The sequence below is a fragment of the Emys orbicularis genome, chromosome 2 (genome assembly GCF_028017835.1).
Source record: "Emys orbicularis isolate rEmyOrb1 chromosome 2, rEmyOrb1.hap1, whole genome shotgun sequence".
In the NCBI taxonomy this organism is placed as follows: domain Eukaryota; kingdom Metazoa; phylum Chordata; order Testudines; family Emydidae; genus Emys; species Emys orbicularis.
In genome coordinates, this window is record NC_088684.1 from 22,435,664 (window position 1) to 22,454,857 (window position 19,194).

At 42.7% G+C, this 19,194-nt stretch overlaps 1 protein-coding gene across 1 annotated transcript; it reads left to right on the forward strand.

Annotated features, from left to right (window-relative positions):
* Positions 1-213: 213 nt before the first annotated feature.
* ANXA13 (annexin A13) lies at positions 214-18,000 on the forward strand. Its single transcript, XM_065398746.1, has 11 exons — positions 214-273; positions 2,254-2,329; positions 7,033-7,127; positions 8,829-8,999; positions 10,034-10,067; positions 10,161-10,240; positions 12,931-12,999; positions 13,248-13,349; positions 15,860-15,935; positions 16,620-16,732; positions 17,881-18,000. Exons 1-11 carry the CDS (start codon positions 214-216, stop codon positions 17,998-18,000), a joined length of 996 nt encoding a protein of 331 aa, XP_065254818.1.
* The last annotated feature ends 1,194 nt before the right edge of the window (positions 18,001-19,194 follow it).

A 19,194-nucleotide genomic window follows, 5' to 3' on the forward strand; every position in this document is an offset into this window, starting at 1 on the left:
CAAGAGGCATCCAGAATGAGGTAATGCTGGTGGAAATTATCGGTGACCATTTTAGAAAAATATATTGAAAGGCTCAAGGCTACCTTACCAGCAAAATATTTTTATCTAATAGCATCTTTAATGCAATCTGGGTCCCAAAATGCTTTCTGAAAATATTTAGCACAAGACAGCTTATGGCATACAGAACAGAGTACAGTGATAAATAAACACTGTATGGCAAACAACAGAAAGCATTCAATCATAAGACCAGCTGAGGGTCCTACTGAATTCTGCGTAAGTCATGGTGAACATTGAATCTGTTACTTGCTGAGGACAACTTGAACAAGTTATATGACTCTTCTTGCATCAATACTGCGTGTGTATTATGGCTTAGATGAATAGATCCATTGTGCCTACAGCTTTTGCGTCATGGAGAGGAATACTGAGAATAGACTTTCGTTGTATTGTAAGCTGCCATTATTCCATTAACCTATGCTCATTACTCAGTCTAGCTAGGCTGCTGCTGTACAACCTGATGTTACAAAGAACAAAGGTGAATTCTATTCTCAGAATTATTCCAATCACCAACTGGAGGGAGAGAACTTAGATGCTGCACATCAGTTTGTAAGGAACGAAGAAACTGGACACCATTTAATTTGTATTTTCAAGCGCATATTCAAATATTTATGCCTGTAGTATGTAATTCTATCAAAGCAATAACAAACATTTTCACACTAGAAATATTTGGATACAACACCATCAGTTCAGCTACAATAACCGTATTTTCTTTCAGATTTTGATATAATTTTATACTGGAATAATTTAAATGAAAACTCACAACTGAAAATATTAATATTTATATATATGGGTCTATTTTTACAATAATTCAAAGGGTTAGTCAAGTAACTCCCTAGTTACTGGACTTGATTTACTATCTGTTCATACTGTATAACAATATGTAACTTTACAATCAAGATTTAGGATAATGGTCTGGTGGTGAAAGTCTTATTACCGTGTGATCCTAAAGCAAGGAAAGAAGACTTAGAGAAGGAAATGTTACATTGTTATAGTGTGTTATAAATGCCTATTTTCATAAGGGTAGCCAAAAATTAGGATAATTTTACCAAAATATAAGCAATGTAAAAGTCACAGTTAGCACTAATTGAAATTATTTTGGGTGATCTTATTAGGGGCACCAAGGACTGAATGGCCAGAGCTGATTCCTTTAGTAAAGCATTGAGGTAGATTGGTAGTGTAGGGAGATTTATTCTGCTATGACACACCTGTTCTTTGGACAGAACACTTCATTATCCTGGACTGCCAATCTTTTCATCAGAACTAGCAATCTTTAAGCATTACCATTTTGAAAAAGAATAACACTAAAAGATGCTTCTTGCACCTACGTGTGTGCCAAAGCAACCAAAGGGATCGGTGGAGACGACACCGATACTTTGGACAAGAATATGACAGTGACTATAATCTATTAGACACAACAGGTAAAATTTTCAAAAACACCTAAGTGACTTAGGACTGATGTCCCATTTTCAAAAGTGACTTAAGCACTTAGGAGTCTAAATCACACTGAGTTTCCATGGGACTTCAGCTCCTAAGTCACGTAGGTGCGTTTGCAAATTTTACCCATTGTCATTTGGATGATGGTGCTGCAGTTGGGCGATATTGATCAGCGGCTACATTTTAACTGTCATAAAGAGCAAATTAACAGCTTGAAGCTATAACTCTTTCTCATTCAAGTATTCTTTACTCATGTGACTAGTGCCATTGAAATCAATAACATTACTTGCATGAAAAAGACTGCCTGCATGAGTAACGGTTACAAGATCAAGCCCCCATGTTTTACTTTGGCCAGAGAGCAGCTTATCCATAAAAGTACTAGTATTTGAAAGGCTGAATTTATTTTCCATTTTATAGTGGGGCAAATCCTGAAGTACTCACTCAGGGCTAGTTCATGCAATCCTCTCTCATGCTGGTAATCACTTAGTTCCTTTGACTTGAATGGAACTATTTGAGTAAGTGCTTACCAGTGTGAGTAAGGTTTTCATAATCTACTTATAGATCAACACACCTAAGTCAGTCAATAAGAGTTTTTCCTGAGTAAGGAGTGAGTAAAAACTAAATAAGGACGTCAGAGTTGGGATATTTGTGAATAAAGATCAGATGGCAATCTGACCCAACCTAGCCCAAATTCCATGTGGTATAATTCAGAGGATTCACTGTAGTATTATTTTCCACTTACTGTTGCCTCTGTTTTTCTAGCCAACCATTCGGCGCCATCATGATTTCGATGCAGAACGGGATGCCAAGAAACTACAAAAAGCTTGCAAAGGGATGGGTAAGAATGCATTGTTTTTAACATGCTGTTTAGCTGTGTTGGTACCAATGGAACAGTTCTGCATTGTAGAAGTTGTATGTCCAAGCGCGCACTTGCGGCAAAACAACTGCTTGATCAGTTTTGAGTTAACCTTTCTGTTTTCTGTCAGCTATCGAACTCCACTTATTAACTCCAAAGCACAACTGCTCTGTGTGTGCATAGATAGATACAGATACCCTCACAGTATGATATATTATATTAGCTTGGGGGAAAATAATCTTAATCCTCATTAGCTACATATGAATCATTATTACACCCCAACGTGCTTGTGGATCTAATATTGATGAAGAGTAAAATCACTGGCTAATCAATACATATTTACCCCACAAGTGTCCTAACCTCATTATAGTAACGGTCGAATCCTGGAAGATCCTGAGCACCCCCTACAAGGTGCCGAACACCTCTCACTTCCATTGAAGTCTACAGGAGCTAAGGGCACTTGGCACCTCACAGAATTGGGCCTTCACTATGCCCATTATTCCTGGTGTGTTAACTTCATGACTTAACCCCAAAGGAGCAGAAAGAACATGGCATTTATTCACTGCAACTGACTGGTCAAGCTGTCAGTAACAATAACAGGAATAGTGAACTCTCATTGTTCAGCACTGGCATTAGGGGTAGGCTACAAAGTCAGCTACCTAGGACACCTGAATATTAGGGGCTGCTCTTGCGTGGCCAACCCCCCAGCCATGACAGCTTCACTGGGAAGTGCCCCATTAAAAGCACACTCCCACACCTCCAGATTGCAGTGGCACCGAGCACCAAAAAGTCTATCCCCAGATCTGGCCTGGTGTTCAGATTTTCTACAAGGAATAGCTGAAAATAGGGGATATACACATGTCCTATACTGACATATCTATTCAGCATCTACATCGGGGTCAAGAATTTTGGTTTCCCACTTGATATTTAGAATACGGCTGTGCATTAAACAGGCAGGCCACATGGCTGGAAATTGTCAGGAGTTAGCATGATACCTCTCCAGTTACATCATTAGAGCTAACATCCAGGATGGCGGAGTTAAATCTTTAAGGTCATTCCTGGCATCAAGCTCCCCCAGGAGATCCTTTTAGCTCCTCTAAGACAATGTCATCGGTACAGGCAAATCTTTCTGACAGATGGGCTGCACAGCGATTACACATGGGCGGCTGGATTCTCACTGACACTTTGGCCTCTTCGTGCCGCTCTGGCAGTATAAAGGGGCCTAGTGTAAATGAGAAATAAGACCTCAGACACCGACCCACAGCTGTTTGTCTCTCCCATCAACACATTGGGCTGCTGGCTCTTTCCTTCCCCCACACATTGTAACTCTCTCCCCTCATTCCCGTCTGGAGTGAAATACTTCACCGTTATCACCGCTTTGCACTGCGTTTGCCTCTCCTGGTCTCTGCCCCTAACATTGTACACTAACAACAGGAGCCAGGGGATTGTCAGCGTGGACACTACACTGTGGCCAAGTTCCCATACAGGGAGTCACACATAAAGAATTTCAGTGACAGAATCCACGTTGTGCTAGGCAATAGGTGGCCTGAGGTCTGACTTTGGCCATTGCGATGGAATATACCGCTGAGTTCACACCCTACACACTATTGTAATAATCTTTGTACCAAGTACGCCTTGTGAGGTATCACTTACACCAGTGTTTCCCAACTGGTGTGCTGCAGCACACTGGGGAGCCGTCAGGCCCGAACAGGTGTGCCGTGGAATTTTTTGAAAAACTACATACAGAGTGGGGGCGGGGTAGGGGGAAGCAAGGGGGGAGGAAGTCACCTTCTGATTGGCCGACTGCCTCACTGCCTCACCTCCTCCAGGGGCAGAGAAACCCATCAGAGCTCAATCTCCCTCTCCTCTCCACACTCCTCCTGTGAGCAACGGATTGGCTTCTCTGCCCCTCGCCCTCCCTCCTGCAACCGCCAACTGGGGGTGGGAAGCCTGGACAGGGACCCTGCTGCAGCCCCCCAGGAAAAGCAGGGAGGGCTGAATTGAGAGGTGGGGGTGCGGTGTGAGGTGGGGGAGCTGGGGAGGCAGAACTGGTGGGGGCTGGGTGGGGCAAAATTGGGATGAGGTGGGGGCTAGACTGGTGGAGGGTGAGGACAGAACTGATGCGGCAGGGGTGCTATTTAGGGAGGGCGGGGAAGCACCTGCCCACCTGAATGGGTGGAGATGGGAGGGCATGGGGGGCATTGCTCCCCAAACTGGAAACATCGCAGAGGCGATGCATGGGGGTGGCAGATTTCTGCCTTCCATTTGGCCCTGCTCCCTCCCCAAGCCCAGGCTGGCCAGGGCCCCTTAGGGGGGCATAGAGGAACATTCAGGCGGCAGGAGTGAGTGGCGACACCAGGTGTTGTGTGCATCCAGATCAGTTTCCCCATGTGGGCTGGGTAATGGCCACCGCACCCTCCAGGCTGAGGCTACGTCTTCACTACCTGCCTGAATCGGCGGGTAGAAATCGATCTCTCGGGGATCGAATTATCGCGTCTCGTCGGGACGCAACAATCGATCCCCGAATCGACACTTGTACTCCACCAGCGCAGGTAGGAGTAAGCGCCGTCGACGGGGGAGCCGCGGAGGTCGATTTGCCGCCGTCCTCACAGCGGGGTAAGTCGGCTCGGATACGTCAAATTCAGCTACGCTATTCGCGTAGCTGAATTTGCGTATCTTAAATCGACCCCTCCCCATAGTGAAGACGTAGCCATAGATACGTCATCCTCAGTGCCTGTTAACCAGTGGGTGACAGTGGCCATGGTGACTGTGTAGGACGGCATAGCCTTGGCTGGCATCCTCATGGCCACAAGGAGTGGAGCTGTCCCCACTGCGCCAACAAAGGACTGAGCGCATGGCTGGGCCCTCAGACACAGCCCCCCTGCACCTTGAGCTACACCTGTGCCGGCACACAGCCTCTGCCGACTGTGAATGGTAAGGGTGGTAAGCAGCTTAAACCGAGGAGATAAGAGGACAAGTTCATTTGGATATATGGTGATGTGTCTCAAAATAATTAAATGTACCATGGTATGCAGTGGCAGAGAAAAGGTTGGGAACCATTGATTTAAACACTCAGAATTTTCTGGTCAGTATCGTCCTGATAAAACGTGTGGCTACACAGTATGTGAAGTTATAAAATTCCCCTGTCTGGTGGGTTATTAATACATGGTCCAAGCCTCACAGCCCTGCCCAAACAGAAGTTGGCAAACAGGTCTGTCCTAACAAAGGAATGTGTGCTTTGCTTAATTTTCATGTAAGCAGTAAACAGAGTCATCAAGCAGGGAGGGAAACAAAGAAAGCTCAAACCAGTGAGAAAAAAACAGCAGGGAACATCCTTCCACATAGACTCTTTGTCTCCTAGTGCCCAGCTGGAAATGTTTTTCAAGAGGGGAACTGAAACTATAAAAAGGAGGGACAAACACTCCAAGGAAAACCCCTCTCTCACCCTGCTTATCACATTCACTGCACCTAAAGAGACAATGGAAGCAGTCATTGGACTCTGGGGGAGGGGTTCTAACCCACAGTGCTTGGTCAGCAAGACTGCTGAAAGCATGTGGTGAGAAACTTTGAATCTGATATAGTTTGTTAAGCATTAGTAAGTCTTTTATCTTTATTTTTCTTGTAACCATTTCACCATTTCTGACTTTTATGCCTCATTACTTATACTCACTTGAAATCTCTCTCTTTGTAGTAAATAAACTTGTTTTACTGTTTCATCTAATCCAGTGTGTTTAAACTGAAGTGTCTGAATAACTACTTGAGATAATAAGCCTGCATATTATTCCCTTAAAGAAATAATGAACTTAAAATATTTGCACTGTCCAGGAGAGGGCCGGGGTGGGCAGTACAGGACATATTTCTATGGGGGGAAATACGGACCTGGGGGTTTGTTAGGGTCACCCTGCAGTATAACCAAGGCTGGTGAGAGCCAGACTGTAACCCAGGTGTGACTGGCAGGATGCAGTTACACATACTCAGGGTGTGGCTTTCATGCTGGAAGGCTGTTTGTGAGTGGTTCAGGTGGGAGCTACTTCAGCAAGGCATTGTAAGACACCCAAAGTTGCAGGACAAGGGTGACACAGCCCCCTATTGATCTGGACTGTACATTGGTATGTCATAGCCATCTGTGATCAAAGTAACTAAGAGAGCAAGAATCAACATCGTTATACACCAGTTCGTGCTCCTGCTGAAGACAGTGAGTGTTTTGCAATTGTCTTCAATAGGTTACCTTCCCATGGGACGTGCCATACTGGGTCAGACTATTGGCACACTTGTGTTCTGCTGCCAAAGGTAGTCAGTATCTGATCCTTCAAAGGAGGCCAACTTCCAAACCCTAACAAATAATACACCTGGCTAGTTGTTCAGTGCTACACAGGGTGGAATTTCTTCCTGATCCCTGATGAGCTTATTCCTTGAAACATGAGATTTGGTTCCCTAATGATTTCTTAGCTTTAAGTGGCATTGGTTTGGGTGCACTTTCTTTTTATGTTCTGGCTGCAGACTAAAAGTAACGTTTTTTAAATGGTACATGCTAGAAAAGCTATCCTTGACACCAACTGATGTTCTGAAACTAATTTTCTACTAATTAGAAGGGAGAGTACTTGATCATCTTTTCCTCTCCTAGCAAAAATGAAATCTGCGGGCAGTTTCTGAATGATTTCCTCGTCTACATTAATATTTTTTAGGAACAGATGAAACAGCAATTATTGAAATCCTATCAAATCGATCATCAGACCAGAGGCAACAAGTAAAACAGAAGTACAAGACCATGTATGGCAAGGTATTTAAAAAAAAATGGCCCTGTTGTTTTAAACAAAGTGCTCTTTAGAAATGTGCCCCCACATTTCCCCATTTTTGATAATGCCATGTGTCTGGCAGTTTTTAAAAGACACAGAATTAGAAAGTTAGTTTCCGATGAAAGAATTACTGTCACTTAACATATTGATTATATTAATCATCCTGGGCCTTACAGATAGGTTGGTAAAGTAGAGTGGATTGAAATTTGGAATTTCTGTTCCGTGGGAGATTCTGAGCTTTCAAAATACGTTTTTGTCCCAATTTGGGATGAAAGGGCAAAATCTGAGAATTTTTCACAAAATGAGATATTCCAAAAATATTTTGTTTTGATAAGGGCAAAATGTTCTGTTTCAACTTTATCATTTAAATTTTTTATATTGTATTATACATTATAATTTAATAACCTAAAAGACAAACGTTTCCATTTTATCAAAACACTATGTTTCAACCTTATCTAGACATTTTGATAATTTCCACAACATTTTTCAATTTCATCTCATCAGCATTTTCCAACAGAAAACTGTTTGGTTGGAAAATTTTCAACCAGCTCTAGAAAACTGCATTTACCACTTCAAAGTATTTTTATCAAATTCAGTAGAGCTGGACATTTATACTAAAATTCCAGAGCCTTTTAAAACATTTTCATTTTTGTTTGCCTCTCCTGCAGTAAGAAAGAATGCCTGAACCAAGGGTAAAGGTAGTTGATGTAGCAACAGAAATTCCCTAATGCAAATTCAGAGGGTCAATTCTGATATCACTTACACCAGTTTTACACCAGTGTAATTTTATTGACTTCAATGGATTTACTGCTGATTTATACCAGCATGAGATTAGAATCTGACCTACAAATTGCCAATAAAGTTAAAAGGATCAGAAATCTGTTTTGGTACTTGACTTCTGAAAGGAAAGACTCAATGCCTGAGTAATCTTTAATATAAGAAAAATAAAAGCCTCCAAAACACCTGTTTTAGGCATAGGGTCAAATCCTGCAGGCTTTATACTAATTTGTAATTGATTAGAGCTAGTTGCAGATTAGGTCACTAATCAATGTCAGTAAGGGTGGTAGTATTGGGCCAAAAATCCTCCAATGGGCCAAACCCAATAGTGAGTGCAATAAGAATTTTGCCTGAGTAAAGACTGCAGGATTTGTTCCACAATGAGTATTTGAAGCAGCAGATGTTAGAGAATTGAGCCAAAGGGTCTTAAACGACCAATTTGAGACATCACAGTTACAGTGGCACTGATATTGGGAATTTCTGACTTATTTCCAACCAAAGGACCCAACTTTTGGGTGTTATCACCCTTAACAACCATACACAGTAATAATACTTTGCTCTTGCCTATATAGCATGAGCCTCTTGAGACAGTGTATCAAGTAGTCCCAACTCACCTTTTCTAGGCACTGGGGTGCCTGGTGGGTTACACTGAGATAAGTATATTGACATCAATAGAGGGACTCCTGATGTACATTGGTGTCAATGAGAGAAGAACCAGGCCCATAGATTTAAAGTTATTTTTTCCTTTTTTCTGATCTGAATTTTTGGAAGACTTCCTTTAGCACAGGAAATGTTAACAACTCCGTAGACTTAACACAAATAATCAACAAACAATAGTAAACATTACCTCTCAATTCTCTGTGTGGATTTTCTGTGCTATGAATTAACTTTCTGGGCTACTTCCTTAGGATTTGGAAGAGGTACTGAAAGGAGAACTAAGTGGGAATTTTGAAAAGACAGCCTTGGCTCTGTTGGATCGTCCATGTGAATATGATGCCAGAGAGCTTCGGAAAGCAATGAAAGGCGCAGGAACTGATGAATCGGTGCTGATTGAGATTCTTTGCACCAGGGTCAATAAGGTTCGTGGGTGTTTAGCCATTATTATACATTTTCCTTGCAATACTGCTCTGACTAGTGTGCACACGTTACTCCTGCCTTCTAGAAGAAGATATGTCAGACCTGCTCAAGTGAGTGGAGTATGTCTCCCTTCAGAGGCTGCAGACAAAAGGCTATCAGCCCCCTCAGACTGGAGTCAGGAGCATTTTTTAAGGAAGTGACCATAATAGTTAGGCTATTTGTCCTGTTATAAACTGGACAGTCCTCTTTTGGGGTAGTTTGTCCCCCATCCAGTACTGTGACAAAACCGCACGTGGTTATGTCTGATATCACATGGGGGATGACATTTGAAGAGTGTGTCACTTTACCTCTGCCAGCATGACCTTACACACCACGCGTGCAAGGTCACACCGGGAGGCGGGGAGGGGGTATCTCGTCTGCAGGGGCGGGCCCACGCCATTCCTAGAATTACCGGAATGTCTGGTATTCTGGGACCACGTGAGTGACCACCCTAGACCCAAAATGCTATGTAGATAAAAAACATCATAGTCGCATCAGAAAGTTCCCTCTCAGCCCTCCAGCACGCACCTCCCTCAGAATATGAGTAGGCTTTGGAGAGATGCAGAGAGGGATAGATGCCTGGGGGTGTATCCTACATCACAACACAACAACATTTATGCCTGTTTAAGGCAGCATGAAGAGCCCTTTGCATCACTGCAGCAGTTCAAAGGGCATTTAGGCCCGCCCAACTCAGGAAAGTGATCCTCTTCAGGACAGCAGTTAAGCATGTGCTTAAATCCCATTGAAATCAAAGAAACAAAGTTAAGCATGTGCTTAACTGCTGTCCTGAATAGGAATGGATTTAAGCATGTGCTTATGTGCTTTCCTGAACTGGGATCTTACTGGAGACTGAGAATCTGGCCTATTAAATATCTCCCACTAAATGTCATCATTCTATCTGGGGTCTAATCCCCAGGCACACCACTGTGGTATCTGAAGATGTCAAGTCACATGGGCATGTTACTGACCTGATTTTTTGTTTGTTTGCTTATCCCAGCAAATTGTAGACATAAAGGATGCATACAAAAGGCGTAAGTGATATTTTATTTTAAACACCCTCATTTAAAGAAAATATCTCACCCTTTAGCAGTGAATAAAATCTTACAGACTTTTTTTCTTAATAGTCTTTGAGCGGGATCTAGAATCTGATGTAAAAAGCGACACAAGTGGCTCCCTAAGGAAGATTCTGGTTTCTGTGCTACAGGTAAGGGTTGGAATATTTCTATTACAAACCTACATGATATAGACATTTCTTTTCTACCCCACCTAGATAGTGCAGTATAATAAATCTCTATTCTGTGCACACAGCCTTTTTACAGCAAAACATCTATACTTACAGCCTTTTAACCACATCTAGTGTCATAATTAAAGATGAGTGTACAATTCAGGCTGGATGTGACCATGGCTCCAATAACAGCTCAGCCTCGGCTCTTCCTGTCTGAGGTTTATAGTGTACGACCTAGGGACACAAAAGAGGATCTGCCTCCAGTCCAGGGAGATTTGATTATTGAACTGTCGTGCTGGATTCTTACTTACTTACCACCTGGTTCTATATACCTGGAGCCACATGCGGCTCTTCAGAAGTTCATATGCGGCTCCTTGTATAGGGATCGACTCTGGGGCTGGAGCTACAGGCACCAATTTGCCAGTGTGCCGGAGGGTACTCACTGCTCAACCCCTAGCTCTGCCACAGGCCCTGCCCCCATTCCACCCCTTCCCGCCCCCTCCCCTGAGCCTGCCATGCCCTCGCTCCTCCCCCTCCCCCCCAGATCCTCCTGCACGCCACGAAACAGCTGATCGGGAGGTGCGGGAAGGGAGAGGGGAGTGGGGCAGGGGGAGCTGATGGGGGGGCTGCTGATGTATCACTGTAGCTCTTTGGCAATGTACATTGGTAAATTCTGCCTCCTTCTCAGGCTCAGGTTGGCCACTCCTGCTATAGACCATAGCGGTCCTTGGCCATTCTCAGAATTTGCCCCCCACCTCTTTCTGTCAAGGGCATATTTTACCATTGATGGTAATTCTCACTAAGAGCTTTTAGAACTTGCTCAGTATTATCCCTCCATTGAAGATACTGGATTATTACTACTTTCTTTTGTATATTATGGTAAGGCCTAGAGTACCTAACCATGATCAGGGTTGCATTGCGCCAGAGCCATAATTAGAAACAATTCCTCTCCCAAAAAGCTTACACTCTAAACAGACAAGACAGAGAAAGTATGGAAGTGGCTTGCTATGTTTTTCCATTCACACAGAGCAAACATAATATCAGACAGAATGATCTTTGTTTTAGATTAAGAAAACAAGAACAAAAGTGAAGTGTGTGTGTGTGTGTGTGTGAGTGAGTGAGAGAGAATTCACTGAACAGAAAACACAAAATGACTGTCCATCTCTGCAGACAGACTTAGAGATGAAAAGGTACAGCACTCGGGAAGCAAAGGCACAACCGTGGCATAGCTAAATACATGACAGCTACATTCCCATTCTAGAATGTGGGAAGTCACAATGGTTTTGTTTGACCCCTCTAGGTGTATTTTCAGGGGGGGACAAACCAGGGAATATTCATAGATTTGTCCTTGATACGTGCTACCAGAAATTCCTGTCGAAAATTAAAGCAACACTAAAAAGGCAGCTGTTAGTGAATGGTTCTGATTGTTAAATAGGGAGGAACAGTACGGGGCCACATGATTTTTATTAAGGAATAGAAACGTGACAAAAGTGACATTTCACTGTAGGTATTGGAAAAATTTTTAAAATTGACTGTTGTGACAGACGTGTCTCCATATTCCCCTATTCTTGCAAGAAAGTTTCAGATGTAGGGTCAAGAGGCTACATGTTCCTGACAGTCAGGGATCACTTGGGATGCTTCCACTGTACAGCATTGCACAACTGTGTAGGTAAAACATAGGATTTTTTCACCTTCTTCTGAAGCAAGAGGTATTGAATGTTGCAGAAGGCAGGATACCAGCCTTGGTGAACTAGCATCTCTCAAGTACAGCAAATACTATGGACTAAATTCGTCCCTGATTTATACCTTTGAAGTGAATGGGATCATGCAGGGTGCAAGGTAAACCAAAGTAGAATTTAGCCCTGTGTAATTTATTTATACAGTACTAGACAATGGCCAGTAGATGGCAGCAAAAAGACTATGATGAAGCAGCCTGTGAACGCAAGAATGAAAAACGCTCCATTCTAGTACAGGTTTCAGAGTAGCAGCCGTGTTAGTCTGTATCCACAAAAAGAACAGGAGTACTTGTGGCACCTTAGAGACTAACAAATTTATTTGAGCATAAGCTTTCGTGGGCTACAGCCCACTTCTTCGGATGCATATAGAGTGAAACATATATTGAGGAGATATATATACACACATACAGAGAGCATGAATTTATTTTATGCTCAAATAAATTTGTTAGTCTCTAAGGTTCCACAAGTACTCCCATTCTAGTACAGTAGAACCTAGTTACAAACATCTTCGGAATGGAGGTTGTTCGTAACTCTGAACAAAACGTTATGGTTGTTCTTTCAAAATTTTACAACTGAACATTGACTTAATACAGCTTTGAAACTTTACTATGCAGAAGAAAAATGCTGCTTTTAGCCATCTTACTTTAAATGAAGCAAGCACAGAAACAGTTTCCTTACCTTGTCAAAAAAAAATAATTAAACTTTCCCTTTATTTTTTAGTAGTTTACATTTAACACAGTACTGTGCTGTATTTGCTTTATGTTGTTGTTGTTGGTTTGTCTCTGCTACTGCCTGATTGTGTACTTCTGGTTCCAAAGGAGGTGTGTGGTTGACCAGTCAGTTCGTAACACTGGTGTTTGTAACTCTGAGGTTCTACTGTACAAGAGTAATCAGCATGTGTTCTCTTTTTTAACACACTGTCCCTTTCTGTAGGCTAGCCGAGATGAAGGGCTGGAGATCAATGCAGAGCTTGCTGAGCAAGATGCCAAAGACCTGTATGAAGTAAGTGAAATAATGGAGAAATCCCCAATTGTCATGGTCTTCATCTGTCTATGGCATTTCTAAGGTGTCTAAATGTTGAACAACCCCAAAGACAATGGCATTAAATTACATAAATAAAATGGCAGGTTGGGAACAGAATTGGGTGCATTGGGTTCACTGCAATGTCTGGTTTTTAAAAATATGAAAAAAAAAAAAAAAAAAAAGCCCAAACATTTGAAAACGGTTAATGTTAACATTCAATCTTTGAGGCAGGGGAAGGCTGCTGGGGAACAGACGAATTGGTTTTCAATGTTGTCTTAGCAAAGAGAAACTACATGCAGCTAAGAGCTACCTTTCAAGCTTATGAAAAGGTGAGTTTTGTTGGTTGTTTTTTCTTTGTTCTGTGACAGGTATTGTGCAGTTTGGAGCTCAGTGGTAATTTAATGGAATTAATTTACACATTCATAGAGTCCAAGGCCAGAAAGGACCATTGTGATCTAGCCTGACCGCCTGCATAACACAGGCCATAGAACTTCCCCAAAATAATTCCTAGAGCAGATTTACTTACATTTGGAACATATGATTCTTTATTTGTAATTATAAGGAGAGGTCAGAAATTCTAAACACCTAGCAATATATGTATAAGGCTAGATCTTCAAATGCTGTAATGAATGGTCTATGTCAATTTGCACCAGTTGAGGATCTGCCCCATAATATCCAGCAAAATAAGTTTGACTGTTGTCCTGTCTTCCCCCAACCCTATGAATAACAGAAAGGGTGACCTTTCCCTAGTCACACTGCAAAGACTCAGCAAAGGGGTACATTGCACAGGCAATAGGCGCCTGGCCAGAGACCTTGAGGTTCTTACTTTCTGCTCCTCTCCTCCACTGAAGCAGAGATCTGATGGGAGGGAATCTATATCTCTCATCCTGATCCTCCAGTCTCAATGAAAGGGAGGCTCAGATGGGAAGGCCTCTTGAACCTAGCTCTTGCTGGTCTCCCATGCAAGAAATGGACCTCTTTTCACAAGAGGCTTCCAAATTTGTTTGGAATTGAGCCCAGGGAGCCTGAAAAATAATTAGGAAGAGAATAAGGACAAAGTAGGAGAAGGTAAGATGGTATGTCCTGCTTGTGACTAAGTGGAAGCACTTTTCTCTCGAAATGTGTAAGTTAGAGAGGGGCCCAAACCAAACCCCAAGATGCAAACACCCTGAACTTTGGGAATGTTTGGAGCTAAACTTTGCAGCTTAGTCCCATCTGAAATATAAACAGCTCTCGCTGAAAACATAACAGCTCCGTCCCAGCTACTAAAATGAAGAGCCAAAAACCAAAACCCTGTTGAGTGTGTTGGATGCCTATGTAATGTTATAAATGAAATTCAGGTTTGTTTAGACAAAGTTCATAGCTATTTACAAGGCAGGGAGTTAAGATAAAATGCATTAGGTTGAGAATTAGTTTAACAGTGAGATGCAGTAGGCAGGGGAATCATCTCCCAAAGGAAGTGATAGAAACTCTGTCACTTGCAGTATTTAAAACTGGACTGGACAAAACACTCCAGAACATACTAGACAGAACTCTCTGGCTCGAGATGGACAAGATGACATTTCCCATTAGGGAGGACCATTTTATGATTCTCTGATTTTTTAGATCAATTCTTAAAACGAAATGTCAATGTGCTTTGATGCCTGAACATGATTACCTCAAGGCGAGAACTTGCATTTATTTCGCTTCCTAAACTTGTTCTGTGTTCAGCAGATAATTAGAACCATTGAATCTCTTGATAAGGGGGAAAATATAGTAAGGCATTGTTGGAAATATATTCACAACTTACTCCAAACCTTGGTTTGTGGCTAAAGAGAGGCCAAAGCCAGAACCATTTATCCACACACATTCACAGATAAACACTACCCACACTTGGCAGTTTTGATAAATGAGCCTCAAATCTGAAATCCCTGAATTTCTAAACCAAAAGCCAAACCGGGTTGTCCAAATCAAACCCACCTGCATCCTTTCCATCTGTATTTGAAGTCACGATGGGCCCGAGACTAAAGCCATTTGTCCACACATGAATCCTCTCCATATTTTGATGGGTTTGATTTACGAGACTAGATTCAAACCAAGCCTGGTTTTGCAGAACTCAAACCCTAAACATTCCCAGTTTTACCCATCTCTCATTTAAGCAGATATTCCAGAGTGGGAGGATTCTGTCTTGCAAGGCGGAGTCGGGGGAAATCTCATTTTTACAAATAGAAGATTTTTTTTTTATTCACAAAAATTAGAACAGATTTTAACTTCAAAATATTTTCTCCTTCCTCTGCCCCACTGTCTCCTCCCTACAGTGTGGTACAAAACCCAGGCAAAGCTCAGACCCTTATAAACTACATTTACCCAAAGAAAACAAGTTATAACCCGCCAAAATCTACCTTGACTGTCTGGACCTATCCAAGACTTTGGTGGGCCAGAGGAGGTGCGAACAGTCTCTCTCAGTAGGAGGTCTCCCCAAGAAGAAGCCATGAGTTGATTCACTATAACACCCAGTGCAAATGCTTCAGTTAGCTTTAATGATGCACGTTATATATTCTGAGCCAGCTGATTTAAATTGGTATAGTTCTATCAATCTCAATGGAGCCATGAAGAGTTACACCAGCTGAGAATCTGGTCCTTTGAGACAGAGTGAGACCCTTGTCTGCTAGGAGATTAAAGTAGTTAAAAGCTTACTCCCTAAAGCCACAGAAAGGATCAATATGATCTAAATCAGTCTTTTGCCATGTTAAATGCCATCTGATCAGAAACAGGAATGGCTCACTGCTGTTCTGATACTAGAGGGATAGATTAGTGCACAAGCAGCAGCTATAATTAATTTTTTTCATTGTCTCTTTAGCTGAAGGGGAAAGACATTGAAGATGCCATTAAAAGTGAAACATCTGGAGATTTGGAGAAGGCCTTTCTCACTCTTGGTAAAAGAAAGAAAGTCTATAGCTTTTCTCTCTAGTTTTCATCCTCACTTGACTTTAGCCATTGGGGTTCTTATGTGTATAAACACAGTGATAATCTGCTTTATTAGAACTAGGTTGAGACATGACAAGACCACTGGGGGACAGAACCAATTAACTTGTTGACTTGCCCTACGTGCCTGTGGGAAGTAAGAACCTCCATTAAGCCCCAGCATGGGCTATCTAGCTCTTAGGTCTCAGAGCATAGAAGTAAGCCAACGTCATCCCACTCAGGAGTAAGTTGCCAGGGAGCGGAATTCCAGACGGGCCAAAAGAACAAAAACCATGTCCCCATACAATTAGTTTTCATTCTGGAACATAAACATCAACATTTTCAACCCTTCTGTGCTTGCATTAACATGTTTAGTCAAGTTTGATATTCACAGTTATATAACATGCTCTCTCTGTAGGGTAATGCATTCACTTTTAGGCTTCAGTCTGTCACCTGTCATGATTGGGTTGACCCTTGCATCTCCACAGAGCCAGTTGCAGGACTAAGGCTCTACAACAATGCATGTCCAGTTGGGTACAAACATTGGGGATGTCTAGGTTTCCGTTAAGAGGGCTGTTGTTCTCTTCCTACTGAAGCTGCAGTGCGGAATATGAAATGTACAAGGCTTATGAGGTCCCTTCACATTTCTTCTTTAGTGAGATGTGCAAGAGATTGCCAAGGCTACTTTGCCACCCGTCTGTATGAGGCAATGAAGGGCGCAGGGACAGAGGAGGAGACTTTGATTCGCATTCTCGTGACTCGGGCTGAGGTAAGATATGCTGGGATCTGAGAGGCCCCAAATCTTCTGGTGGATAAGTGTGAAATTTAGAAGGAATGAATTACAGTAGTAAGGCCAGATTCTGCGCTCAGTCAATCTGTTTTGCAATTTAAATTCAACAAAGCTCCATGGACTTCAGTGCTATTACTGTTTTTACTCCCATGAAACTGAGAACAGACTCTAGCCTTGATACCGAATCTATTAATTTTTTTAAAAGAACGATGCATGAGACACATTAGTAATTGCACAATGGAGCTAAACACATCTAGATTAAAGTTGGCCACCATTATTCTACTGGGAGATGAGTCGTTTGGTCCCAAAGAGCTTTGTTAAAAAAAATCCTCATTAAATAACAATAAAGAAGCAGTTCCTAAAGTATGGTCAGTGGAGAGCTAGGGAGTCACATGGTGCAGGCTCTGTCTTTTTCCAGATGGGAAAAACAGGGCAGAGGAGAAGGAGAGAAGAAGATAAGAGCCAAAGCAGACTATGATTAAAGTCTTTTCACAAAGCACAAAACAGCTCAAGACATTTCAGCTCCATAAACACTGTCTTAACATCACTCTTGTATGTAAGCTGTTGTCACCACCGGGATGTTACGTGGTCATGGATAGAAAGGGAAGCGGTTCATGTGACGGTGAGGTGAAGTGATTATCCATTTGATTGAAGTGGTGGAGCTGGAAATTAGTCTCCAAGACACTCTCCCTGTTAAGTTGTGGCCTGAATATGAAAACATTTGAGAACCTCTGTAATAAAGATATGACCCATATCATTGATGCCATCTTTTATAGAATAACATAACATCTAGTTCTCTGTACTTAGCAACCAGAAAGCTATTTATTTTTTTAATTCTATTCCTGGAAATTTCTCCCCCACTCCTTACCACCCATGAGTGTCTTCCAAAGGAGACAGTAAATTGAGCCACTCTGTCAGGGCAGCAGTCAGGATATCAAGTTTGAGCTAAAAGTTCTACAAGGTTTTGAACCTACTCCTTCCCCATCAAGGCCCTGGATCAAATCTGATTAAAATCAATGGGAATCTTCCCACTGACTGCAGTGGGCTTTTTGGATCAGGACCTAGAAGTGTGAGGTATTATGCAAAACAGATCCATGCTTCTAAAAATTCTTTCCATTTCCCATCAGATTGACCTTCAAACAATAAAGGAGAAGTTCCAGAAAATGTACAACAAGTCCTTAGTGGAGGCCATCAAATCAGACACCTCTGGGGACTTCAGAAAGCTGCTAGTGGCACTGCTACACTAAGACTGCTGTCACAAAGGGAGAGACATGAGAAGAAGCCACCTTCTTGACCAGCTTCCAAGTAGCATGCAAAAAATGTGGCACTAGCAATAAAAAAAAAAAAAACCAACCAGTTTATTTTCTTTACAGCGGGGGAACATGTTACCAGGTAATCCTTGTGTTACCTGGGTGTGAGGTTCAGGCCAAGCCTATCACACCAAATGTTCTCATGCAATAAAAATGTTTTAAAAAACTAAATCTAAACTGGCCTGTCTTCCCATTTGTAACAGAAAGAGGGATTTCTAGAATCTTGTCACCGTTTCCCCCAGGGTGTCTCTAGAGAATTCCAAAGACAATCCTCCTTCTTCCTCTGCTCCTATAACCCACGTCCTAAGCACTCCATATTATGCCATCACACTTTCTGCCAAAATGGACTGAATAGTGCTCCCTTCTGAGCCCATCATCACAGCTTCTTAAACTGCCAGAGAGCTGCCAATGAATGATGCGCATCAGACGCTGCTCTCAATCCAAAGGGAAGGTGGGCGTGATTTCCCTGTCTGAGCCATGTCTCCCATCAGCATCATCTGCTAAACTATCCCACAAAAGGGCCAGAGAATTGCAGTCCCTGGGCTGAGGGGAGGGCAGGGACTGTACCCTCTGCGCTACCCCCTGGAACCTAGCACAGCAGAGTGGGTGGGGAAGAGGTGGGCCCCTGGCCCTGCTCTGCCTTGTATTGCCCATGAAGTGGGACTGGCCTGTAAGGGGGAGTATACTGTACCACACAGAAATGAGCATGCTCTCCATGAGCGTTGAGAGGTTCTCCTACTGGAGCTGGACAGCTCTGCACCACCCCCGATGCAGGAGTATGCCCTAAACAAATGACTGAGCCTTAGATTAGACCCGATGCGGCAGGGAGAGTACAGTGGAGAGTCTGGGAATCCAAGGGATAAGAGTGGCTAATCAGGAAACAGGCTTAAGGGGTTTTGTGCATCTTGGTCATGCCTTTTTATTATAATGTACTAACTTCTGAGGACAGTGGAACAAAATCTCGCTCTCTCGATATTTATATCATATTCCCAGCAATGGTGTCTGGGCAGCTAGTACAGTACTTAGGCGAGAGCAAGGTCAGTTTGGGATGACTAATTGAAAGGAGGGAGGTGTTTCCAAGGAGCAACGTGAGGCTGCATAGTGCACAGGGCAGGGAGGATGTGCCAGTCA